Genomic DNA, 12,412 nt, shown 5'->3' with positions numbered 1-12,412 from the left:
TAGTAAGTAGTCCTAGGAATGAGTCCTTGCAGCAAAATCCGGAGTCGTCCTATGAAGTCCTACGACGCCCCTCTCTGGTGGTTTCGGTTTTATATCTTGGAGATGGGGGGTGGGGTGGGGGCAAAAGTAGTCTTATTTTGAGTTAAACCGGCCAATTTCTTTAAAACTGGTCAATAGCAGGCGGAAAAAAGCAAATTAATTTTGGGAAAACAAATTAAGAAGTCCGTGCTTATCTACATGAGCACATGATGCTGAGCATCTGTGCTCAGCAGTGTGGAGTACTCAGCATTAGGATTTTTTTTGTTGTTGTTGGTATCCCACAGCCCAAACAAGCCCATATGAATGAATGTATTGAGCATGCACTGAAACCTGTTTTCGCGCTTCTTAATGGTGGGGTCCGGGTAAATGAAGCCTGATAAAAGCTGGGTTTGATCATATCAATTATAGTTTGTATTAAGCACAAAATGCATATATATTTTGTAGAACTCGACACCTTCGCCTTTCACAATGTCTTCTCTTCGAGCCTGCATAAACAGGTGTCGATTGTGCTTTGAATTAATGTGTACAACACAAAATGGTTGTACACCGTATTGTGAAATATGTGTTATTGCCATTTATACTCGACATGCCTTTCTACATTGTGTACGCAGACATCACGGAAACGCCGTAAAACAGACAGTTATGGACATCACTCTGACAACGGTGCCTCTCCTATCTTTGCCGTACCTTCCAACATTGCACGTGACGTTACGAGAACACGTGACATTACAAGGACATTCTGTGGCTCAGTAGGCATTGACTTGGAGCAAGAAAATGACACAACCACGGAAACATTGAAGTATTCTGACACAGTGTGCTTGCCGGAAAAGACAGCTGCAGTTCGAGCGGAAACCGTTGACACAGCTGTTTGCACGGATTCCTGCTCTGCCGTAGAGAAAGAGCACAAAGACTTTGCCGACGTTTCGACTATGACATCATCAGCGTTCCGCGGCGCTAACGAAGGGCAATGTCAACCGTCGTGCCACGTTGAAAGTGTCGACGTCGTTGGGGTGGATGCTGCTGTCGGTACAGAGGACCTCTCATGCCATCGGTCGGAGACGAGAACTGCTGCAACCCAGACCGACAGGACAGACACCGCAGAGTTTTCCGTCGGCGTTGACTTGCGTGTGTGCAGCTGTGGTAAAATGGTTGCTGGCGAAACTTTGCAAAAAGTTGATGTTTCGGTAGGTACGGAAAACTCGGCCGCCATTCCACAAGTAGAGGTGAGAGACGCGGTCACGGAAACAGAAGCGGCGAAGACTTCCGATCGTGCAGTGACGGCGTCTCTTAGACCAGCCACTCGCAGCCAGGCAACCTTGACGGACGGGGTCGATGCTGTACAATGTCCCGTCGCGACCCAGACGGAAGCGGCGGAAACCGTCGACCGTGCTCTGACAGCCCGCGTTGAACCGGCCACTTGCGACGCATCCACTTTGACAGACACCGTTGATGATCCAAAAGCTCGAGCGAGAGACGCAGCTTCTGAAACGACACGTATCACGACGGCTGATGCTTCGGTGACCGCGCGCATCGTGCCAGGCACAAACGATAAAGGTGTTGTAACGGACGCGATAGCATGTGACGACGCGAAAGAAACCGAAGACCGGGTTGCCACTACGGAAGTCGCTAGGACAACGCCGTCTTCTACGGTCGCAGCGACAGCCGTGCCAAGGATTCGTACGAAAGCCTCGCTTAAAGAACCTGTCTCCAAGAACCCAAGTTCAGAAAGCGATTCTGACTCGTCCATTACGTTGTCAAACACTGACGACCTCGATGCTTCAAATGCGCGCTATGCCGTACATGTGGAGAGGTTCCGACGGAAGCTAGGGGAAAAGGGCGGTAACTCTGCGGGTCAACCATCCTCAGCTGGCTCGACTGGCAAGGGTCGCCACCCTGCCAACAAGGATACCAGACACTCACCCGAGGAAGGTGGAAACCTCCTGCCGGCCATGCTGTCCGTACAGATTAATGAACTGCGCAGTTTGGCTCAGAATCCTCCTCTGCATCCCCGAATTGCAGTAGTAACGGTGAGAGATATTAGAGTAGTACGTCATGGTAAATACGTTCGTATACTTGCAGGAATCATCACGTTCGGAAAGAGGTATCCAAACAGATGAAACTGGAGTGAATGAACCTGCCAAGTTCATGTACAGGATTGCGCAGCTTGATGAACAGTACGTCGTCGTTACTGCTGTGTTTGTGTGTTGCGTTCCTTCCAGTGGGTATCGTAACGGCGAGTGCCGGTGCCGATTGAATTCCCGTTCCTTCTATTATGGAAGTAATGCTCTGACATAGTAGGCCATGGAAGCTCATGATATGGGTTGTTGTCTGTCATGGGTAGCACGGGTTACAAGTAGCTCGTGACTGTAAATAACAAGTTACAGTAACAATATAGTTACTTGCCTGCAGAATTAAGTTGTAGCAAGTTACGTTACTACTTTTGGTAAGAGTGACTCGAAAACTAACTGTAGCAAAGTCACTCAGGTAGTGCCATAGTTGTGATGCAGACAGAGTGCACAAATGTCACAGGTAGGGTAGCCACCTTTGGAAGTGAAAAATGCTGGCTGAGGTTGAGGAGGTGGAATAGAGGGAAAGCATGAAATGCCCGTGGGAAAGGGAAAGTGGGTGAGGGGGTGGACGAGCACAGAGAGAGAAAGAGCGAGCGAGCGAGCGTGCTCGCTCAAGATAATACGAGGAAACTCATGTTCCTGTGTGTGGCTGGATCATTGATGTTAGAAATTGCTATAAACAGGCATGAACTGGATCGTATTGGAGCAACCGGATTGGACCGCCACTTACTTTGAAGAACGCATCGATGCAGGCAAACCCTTCTTTGTAGGCGAAGATCCCATGATGGTTTTATATGGCCTAGTTCTGGCTGACAGTCGACACAACCACCAACAGCTTTGCACAACCAGAGATCTTGTCCACTGCGAACACACATGACTTAGTGAATAACAATGATAATAATACATAATAATGAATAGCTAAGAAAAAGACTGGTGACTGCAGAGTTGAGTCCGTGCTCCAGATTCATTCACGCTGTAGTGGAATGTTGAAGGGGAAACCCCGCGAAAGCCCCTATGAAAGGTATTGAACCCTTTACTACTACTTTGCCTTCTACTACCCTGTGAAGAATACGAAAGGTATTCAGCCACAAATACCGGCAGAAGGCTGCCGGTGTTGCCTTCCTACCGGCAACCGTCAGAGCGAGCAAATAACCGGCGCTGCTGGTATAATAGTGGCCCGGTGGCAGCCCTAGTCACAGGTGACCTTGAAGCTCCAGAAAGGGGGAGAACCATAGTCCCCCCCAATTGTCTTCTCTCGGAGCGCCCGTGGTCTCTCACTATGTCAGATGAAATGCCGTAGGGGGCCCTTTGACTTTAGTAAATTTCTCCTGTCCCTAAGCCAGGTGACATCCTGTTGTCCTGGCCGTTCTGCACCCCTTCAGGTCACCCGAATTCCCTGGACTTGGTGGAACTGCTTCCGAGTTTTTACTTTCAGAACTTTTTTTACTTTTCAGAATACGGTCCATGAAGAAGAGTCATCGCGGAAGGGAGGTCGAACTGCAGAGCGAGATAAGAAGGCTGCGCAACGGCAACCTAGATAACACAGGTATGTACGAGGAGCGCAGTAACGCAGCTATTTTAAAGCTATGGTACGGTGCTGAGTCTTCACAGTCAGCTTGAGGGTAATTTACGGAGGAGCCCAGCAGATCAGATAGGAACTGGCTAAGGATAACATAGCGATAACCAAGTCGACTCACATTGTGAGCATTGACATCAGCCAGCAAGTCCTTTTCTTTCCCCCCTTTTTTTGTGTACTCTTTCATACGTGCTCACACGTGTTCTGCCCTGTTAAAGCTTTGCAGCACGTTTTAAATCTCCCTTAAAGGGACCATGTAATGATTTTCGAGAATTCCGAGTACTGTGCAGGAAACCGTTCTCATGTTCCCTCCCTATCGAACACACATCGACTTTTAACTGTATTCGGTACAACGGGGGCGCAGTTATCAGTCAAAATAGCAGGGCGTGACTGCTGGATATATGCCTTCAAAGTGGGATTACATCATCATCATCCAATCTGCTCAGCCAACTGTGAACGACGAGGAGGACACACCCCTCAGGACCACGTGAGTGCATGGTTTCGGTTTGGACAACAACGGCGTCGTATATCTGCCTTCAAAATCACTCAAAATATGGCGAAAGGCAAATTATCAGCAATGGAGGAAGAGATTATGCGACACACGCAGCGTACAGTCAAACTCCTTTATAGCGAACACCTTTTTAACGAAAATACCACTACAGCGAATTTTTTTTTCGGTCCCGCTGGAGCCTATAGGTCCAATAATGGACATCCGTTTTAACGAAAATACCTTTACTGCGAATTTTTTTTTGCTGTCCCCTGAGCTTCGTTGTAAAGGAGTTTGACTGTACTATGGATCATACGGTACGCAGCAGCTCGTAAAATATCACAGACGAAGGTATGTTCTGACGAAGAAGTACAGTAGAATCTCGATGATACGAATCTCACGGGGTCGCGGAAAAAATTCGTATCATCCGAAATTCGTATCAGACGAATTAAACCAAAATAAAAATTGAGGCAAGAAAATAGACAGTGACTGTTCATTTTCCGTTACAGTCAATGAGAGAGGTCGGTTTTAACGCTTTTGTGTCTCCGTTTTTGGCCAATGCTGCCCAAATACGCGAGATGATTCAAAAGACGTAGCACGTGCTTTTCACCCGCGAGTCGCGCGACAGTGTTCTAAAGCGAGCTTCTCCTAAAGCAAGCAGGCGTTAGGTGAAGCCGACTTGCAGAATGGTGACGCGTAACGTTGCCACAAGTTGTCCCGATATGTTCCCTCCACGTGTTCTGGGGTTCTGGTCGCTGTTTTCTGCCAGAGCGATGTCACACAGCTTCGCGGTTTATTGTTGTGAGGGGGGTAAAAAGGTCAAAACAGAGATAAGGTGATAAGGTTCCGGGCCGTTCAATCCCTTTGATCTTATCTCCACCACCACCACCAAAAGGAAAGTCATTGCTTGGATTGCGCTACACGATGTAAGGGAGTTTGTGGTGATGATCGCCCTCCCTTTTCGAAAGACGCAGCAGCATGACTCGCGCGCTCTCGCATCACGGGGGAATGACCTCTGTCGCATCCTCGGCTCATTCGTATCATCCGAACTCTAACACATGGGAAGAATAGGTATTCCGGCTGAAACCGGAAAAGAATTCGTATCATCCCGAAATTCGTATCATCCGTGATTGTATCATCGAGATTCTACTGTAGTTTAAAGAGGAAAACATGCTCCGGTAACCATGCTGACAGTCAACAGCTATATTACATTTCTCGTAGGATTCTGTGTCAACGGTTAGTCACAATCTTGTCTCCAAGTCAAATTAAAACAAATTTCACGACGAAGTACGCGAGCTTGTTTGAAAATTTTCCAGTTTGCTCGCAAAAGCCCGTCCGCGAATCGGCAACATGTTCTGTGTATGATGTCACGGCCAGTTCGCCTCGGAGGCGGGCCGTAACAGCTGCCGTTCACGCCTGTGGTAAATATAGAATATTTTCGCTATTTGAACAATTTTCAACTTCGTATTTCACAGAGTGAATGCTTTAGTATGGGGGAACAAATTAAAAATGATCGTGGGCTTGTCAAATATCCTTTCATGGTCCCTTTAACCTTTAACCCCCAAAATGAGGAAAATACCAATCTCAGAACTGTATAAGGGGGGCCTCGTACTGTTGATCAAAATCTAACGTGACTGAAACGGAACCGTACGGGTGCCAAAATAGCATTTACTGTTCGATTTGTTGCTCAAAGTTGGGGCTCCTCTCCCAGGTTTTTTCGGAATATTCCAAATTGGGGGGGGGGGGGGGGGGGGGGTAGCCTTTTTTGGCAGATGTCGGAAACCACAAACCCTAACTATGTTGTAGCTCTACTTTTACAGAAAATTATTAGCAAACCCATTTGAAGAGACGCAAAATATTTTTCTTCTGTATTGATATGCAGTGAGCCTGCCAGACAGCCAGTGCAGTTCCTGCCGCAGAGCCAAACATGAGAAGGCCCGCAAGCCCATGTCACCGGGGTCTCGAGAAGAAGCGCTGATAATGGAGGCTGCCAAGGCACTCTCTGGGCCCTCAATCGGGGACGACATGGTCATCGAACGCCTACGAGCCCAGCTCAATCATCAGACAATGAGGACGAAGAAGCTCGAACGAAAAGTTTCACAGCTCACATCTCGAAGGTAGTATAAAATAAACTCTGCAAAACTGTAGGATGAGTGAAAAGCGAATTGGAGAATTACTGGGAACTTAGCTTGAGTTACTTTGGCAAAGTTACCTGAAGAAGAAACGAGTTCCTCTGAAAGTTACCACGGTGCAAAAGTATCGAGCTAAGTAATACCAAAAAATGGAACTTAAGTTACACTAACAAGTTACCTCGAACTCTGATTTCACCACTGGGAGGGCTGGTATGTAGTTTGCCTCTTGACCGTCGCCAGTTCTGCAGTAGCTTGCTTCTTTCGTGCTTGTGCAATGCAGTAGTAACGTAAATGCTGGCTCTACCGGGAGCCTGTATGAACGGCGCACCAAAATTTTGGAATTTTGCGTCGTTTTGATATCGTTAGAATGTTCCCGTGTAACTTGCACACTCACTAACATTGCAGACTTTTGTTTCGGGGAGACAAGTGCGCAAATTATGAGATTAAATACGGCATACAGGGCATCCTAGAAAATATGCAATAGAATTATAATATAAAAAAACTACTCCACCTAGAATCACGTGGTCAGAGGCATTTGTTCTTACTAGGTCTTTGCCACCTTCTAATTTAAGTTTCAAGTTTCTAGTTAAGTTAGTTGTTTTAGTTTAGGTATTTTTACAAACTGAACTCGAAAATCTGCCGAGTAAATGTCGCTTTTTCATCCCACCAAAGTGAAACATGTGCCGAATTCACTCATCTATCCCATCGGAACCTATCCCACTGGAAGCTATCCCATCAAAAATATAGCTGAACATCATGCTTTTTGGATCACCAAGAGCCTAGTGGTCAATGATATTTTGAGCGCCCTCGTTGTCAGTCCGATGAAAGGAGGTTGCTAAACACAGCCCACATAGGGATAGTAGAAAATGTGACAGTTCTTGCAATTGTGAGCGTGAAGGCATGATCCCAGCAGACGCCTGATGCAATAAGCCGTGCCTCTCCTATTTCCTTTTGCTATCCCTCTGTGGGCTCCTCGATGTCCCTGTATTACCATGAATCTCGGTAAATTGGGCATGCTCTTCACATTGGTGGGGTAAAAAAGTGACCTTTACTTGGCAAATTTTTGAGTTAACTTCGTAAAAATTGATACGTGACATTCACATCAGGAGGTGGCAACAACCTAGTAAGAACAAATGCTGTTGACCACATGTTTCTAGGTGGTATGTTTTTTTTTTTCTGTTACAATTCAGTGGCACGTTTTCTGGGACACCGTGTACTAGCTAATACATTGGTTACCATGATGCCACTGAAAGCTGCTTTAAGGTATATAATATATTTTAAACGTGCTCAACTTGCATGAATACTGTCTAGTCTGTTTGTACAGGAAAATATCAAATATCCACACGTCATTAAATTTGAATGAAACGAAGTTAGGCAAAATTTTTGCGTGATGAAACAGTGCAGTGTTGCAATGTAACGTTCCGTGTGTGAGAACGTATCTCAGATATCGATCCCTCTCCAATTATTTTCCATGCTTTTTTGGTTGGCCAGCATATTATTGCAAAGTGAGCGACTATACTGGAGAAAGCAGAGCTGCGCAAATATTCGCAACTTATTTTCAGTATTCGAAATTTTAGAATATTTTTCGAATACCACTGAAGCGATGTATCGCAATCGCCGTTCTGCAAGGGGGTTTTGCCTCACTACATGCAAGAGTTAGGTGAAGCCCGCTTCACATTCTCATTCTTTTTTGTACAAAATTGTGTTTAGTCGTGTATATTTATATACCATATATACTTATGCGTGTCACCACTTCACTTTGTACATGAAGAAGCTGGACCTTCACGCGAAAGCTTGTATAAATTAAACTCACAGAATGTGGCATGCAGTATACAAATATACTTGTCATATTTATTTTGCTTTTATATTTTGTAAAAAGATTTATAATTACATTTTTTGTACCAGTGGTGTGTATAGAAACAGTTGTAATTCTAGAGACATTATTCTGAGAAGTCCATGTGCGTCCTTGAAAGCCCTTGGAAAAAAAATTCTGAAAGCATCCGCATTAACCCTAATGAAGGATACAGTGACGACGATATGCATCATTCAAGGTTCTTGAACGCTGTAAAACTCTCGATGTTCTCGAGCCACATAAAATTCTCGCATTTACAAATTTCATGCTGGAATTGACAGTTCAAAAACTTGACATTTGGTAACACCACTGATTACAGACGACTGACTACGAAAGATGCTGCCACAAGCACCAATGCCAACTGTTGCAAGAGCATGGATACAAACCTGCATGCTGCCAAAGACGCTGCTACGAGCCCGTGTGGCAAAGAAAATGTTGCTTCCCATACTACAGGTACTTCCTTCAGATGTTGTACCTTTTGCCTACGCATAGCATTGAGAGTTGCGTATCTCATGCTCTTAAGTTTGTCCTCTCCACATGTTGCTGCCTTAAGGTTTGGGTGCAATGCCATATCGCACCTTTGTTCTTACACGTATTGCACCGTGCGCTACTTAAAGGGATGGTCTCGTGGGCCGTGACACACCCAGAACGGATACAGTTGGATTCTAATCTCCTCAGTTGAAAACGCGACATTGGGAATTCTCTGGCAAAAAGACATACAGTCGAGCCCGTTTATTACGATCTTCGATAGAACGATAACTCCGATATTGCGATCGAATTGTTGGTTCCCGTCAGCTCTCCCATTGAACTACGTGTAAATAAAACATCGACATAACGATCGCCGCGAAAGAGCTTGCTCGCATATAGCGATCGGAATTCTCCCGGCGGACGGTAAAACGCGCGAAAATTAGAAAGCAAGATCGCACCAATTCACTGAAAACAAAGTACATTGGCATTTTCGAGAGCCTTCGCCTCCGTGCCTGCTAAAGTGAGAACGCAGTGCGTTTTTCCGCGCATGACAGCTGAAGATTAGATGCGTGCGTTGCGAGGCACGCGACTTCGAAAGCGTGGAAGGAGCTTGCGAGAATTAGAGGAGGTTGCTCCCTCTCCACATCGTTCCCTCGTCTTCAGGCTTTTTCTCTTGTTTTGCTGCGTGCTTGCTACGATGGCGTCCGCGATTCCGAGACTCTTTTTGAGGAGGAAAAGCGCATGGCTCGACCCCGAGTTACATGCGCTTTACAGGTTTCGTACTGGTGCAAAACCACGTTGTGAAGTACCGCGGCTTCGAAAACGTGTATTGGCAGACAGTTGCATGTTACCACTGAAATACGCGTCGACGGATTTCCTGTGGCGGGGGCGCATTCTGATGGACCTCGCAGTCCCGATCGTGAGAACAGTGATGACTATGGCATTGGATGACGAGCAATGGATGAGGTCGTCGATTTCAAAAGGTGCGGCGCCTCGCACGGTATCTGCGGTTATGTTATTAAAAGCTTTCGACGCGCAGCTGCGTCAATTTAAAGCTAGATAAAATGCTTCTGTGCTCCTAACAAACGCTCATGTTCAGCAGCGTTCTGCTTGTGGCGATCTACTTCGTTTACGCGAACCCGAGCGGCAATTCTCTGATATATAACGATCAGATTTCGCGTTCCCGTCAATATCGTTATAAACGGGCTCGACTGTATGTGACGTAAAGCTCAGCTGGTCGCCTGCACTCAACTAACCATGTGTCCACACGAGTGACAACTCCATGGAATAATCTAGCAGAAGAAAAGGCAAAAAAAACTCATCACGAGAGTAAAGTTCTGCTGTATGTTACGTCGGGTATTCGCATGGTCCCGGAATTACTAGGACAGCGCTTAGCAGGGGACTGAGTGTTCTTGTCGTCTGCTGCAGAATACCGTATTTTCTCAAATCTAAGATGACCTCCCGATTTCAGGGTACACAAATTTGGAAAAAGAAAAGTAAAAGGGGATTGGGAGGCAGTATAGCAGTTGGAATCAGTGCGCAATACCATTTATTCATCATCAGTTTCTTGACTACTGTGTCCTTTGTTGCCATCTGCCCACAGCTCGTTTTCCTCCATTTTTTTTAACAGTGTGCGTGACAGCATCATCAGGCACATCGCACCAAGCGACCAAAATCCACTGCGTTGGCACAATTCTTGATCTCTCCCTGTTGTTTTTGCCACCTTGTAACATTTTGTGCGTTGCCACCGCAAAATTGTAGCTGTATTCTCGAAAGCTTTAACTTTTCATCCAAACACAGGACATCGAAGCATGAATGGCGTTGAATGATGAATGGCGTCCCCATTGTGTCCGTGTTGCTGTATTTGCATCGCGCTGACGTTGCAACACATGGTATTGTCCGCGTGATATTGGCCTGTCCTGTCACCCGCTTCCACCTCTTCCCTGACCTCGTTGTGGCACGCATATTCGAATCTAAAACAACCTCGACTTTGGAACGCTGGGTTTTGGGAAAAAAAAGTCTTATATTCGAGAAAATGTGGTTCGCTGCGGTAGCAGCACCGGATATTCCGGATTAACGCTGAGTGTCCAGGCTCATGTGGTAGCAGGAAGGTATGCTGTGTTTCGTGTAGCTTCCTGCCTGTGCTGTCCCAGCCTCCTGTTGTCCTGTAAGAGTCCTGTGCTGGGGTATACAGTATTTGTATACAGTACCAGCATTTGCTGTCGCTCGTGCGAATACGGAGTAACTCAAAAGTTGCCCCTTTGGCATTCTGTTGATATCACCAATAAAATCGCTTCTCTGGATATCCAGTATTGAACATATTCACATGTTTACCCAATAGGTTCTTTTGCTCACGTGGCTCTGATAATGTGCTAGTGAGGGATTGCTCTTCACTGTGTGCAGTGATATGCGAGGATGTTAGTGGAGACCCCCCTTTCCCCTCTGTAGTGGGCCCCCTAGTGCGGTGCACTATGGTGGTCAGATTGATCGAAGTCGTCTTTCAGTTGTAGTTGTAAAAGTTGTATTGTCATTTCATATCTAGCAAACACATTCCTGGTAGAGAATTTACCGGCAAAAGTGACCTGGTGAAAGGTCTCTGAAGAATATCTTTTGCTCTCCAGGTGCAGCACCATGTAAAGTACTGGAAACTTGTACATTTAAACTGCCATCTTTTCGCTTACCATGCTTCCTTCCACAGTGTTGTATTGCTCGTAGATACGCGTTCAGTGATACTGTGTTTCTCGTCTCCTTGTGTACACTGTGCTCACTTTGAAGACCTTTCGAAGTGCTCACATTCAAATGTTACATTGAAAATTCTGTTGTTGCACGTGAGCACGATTACTGGGGTCTTAAGTGCGTTTGCTGTTAGCTGTGTTGCAAGTCCATGGTCATGGGTGAAGCCACCCGAACTGTAGCTGAGACTGCGTTTCAATAAATATATATATTTCATGATATTCTTTTATTTTTATTTTATTATTATCATTGTCAATAGTGCCTTCAACAAGCAGCACCGGCTCAGGTCCTGCATTCCGGAGACCCCCTCTACTGCAGAATCCGGACGACTGCAGGGTGCAGTGATTGCTGACGCAAGTACTCTTTGCACTGCAGCTATGATGGGCCCTCTTTTAACATCTTATTGTGTACTATTTTAGGACTTTTATATTTTTGTACTTTTGAATGGCTGCGTTTATACCTTACTGCAGTTGTAGATATGTACAGTGGCTGCTCTAGGAGGAGCAGGTAACCATTAAAATGATTCATGAAGTAGCGACTGAGTGAAGAGTCTTTTTGCGCACAATATTTATTTGTTCATTTATTTTACCCCAAGGGCCCTTACGGGACATTACATGGGGGTGTAAAAAAAAAAGTTGTAATTGCAGTAGTTACAGTGGAAAAAATAGTGAAGAGTGAATACAGTATATAAAATACTGTACAATAGATATCTAAAATGTAATACCGTAATTTCACGTGTATAAGCTGCACCGCAGATAAGCCGCAGGACCCGGTTTCAGGAAGGTTTCGAAAAATTTTCTGGCAGATAAGCCGCAGGCAGTATGACGAGACTGATTTGTGCCACAAAAGTGACCACACATAAGGCCATAAACCCTGTGGTTCATACTCCTGGGTCGGAATGGTGTACAACAAAGGAGGTCAGTTCTAGTGTTCTACCATGATCGGATTGTGCCCCTGTTGCGTGTTTTCCATGGATCGAGGGGTCCAGAGGGCTTCCAGAAGATGTAAATCACTGTAACCACTTTCGTTAAAGCTGCTTGGGGGTAGGCATCAGGA

At 45.8% G+C, this 12,412-nt stretch overlaps 1 protein-coding gene across 1 annotated transcript in view; it reads left to right on the top strand.

Moving 5' to 3' along the window:
* The window catches only part of LOC135366319 (uncharacterized), a 36,815-nt gene extending 25,027 nt beyond the window's left edge, over window positions 1-11,788 (top strand). Inside the window, exons 17-22 of the mRNA XM_064598991.1 lie at window positions 651-2,066; window positions 2,119-2,213; window positions 3,563-3,654; window positions 6,054-6,288; window positions 8,475-8,608; window positions 11,616-11,788. Of these exons, the coding sequence (XP_064455061.1) occupies window positions 651-2,066; window positions 2,119-2,213; window positions 3,563-3,654; window positions 6,054-6,288; window positions 8,475-8,608; window positions 11,616-11,701 (2,058 nt within the window). The 3' untranslated portion in view covers window positions 11,702-11,788. The remainder of the gene's footprint in view (window positions 1-650; window positions 2,067-2,118; window positions 2,214-3,562; window positions 3,655-6,053; window positions 6,289-8,474; window positions 8,609-11,615) is intronic.
* Window positions 11,789-12,412: the final 624 nt, after the last annotated feature.

Source organism: Ornithodoros turicata, chromosome 8, assembly GCF_037126465.1.
Source record: "Ornithodoros turicata isolate Travis chromosome 8, ASM3712646v1, whole genome shotgun sequence".
NCBI classification, from domain to species: Eukaryota; Metazoa; Arthropoda; class Arachnida; order Ixodida; family Argasidae; genus Ornithodoros; species Ornithodoros turicata.
The sequence above is the reverse complement of the archived record's forward strand: the minus strand, read 5'-3'. Positions and strand labels throughout refer to the sequence as shown.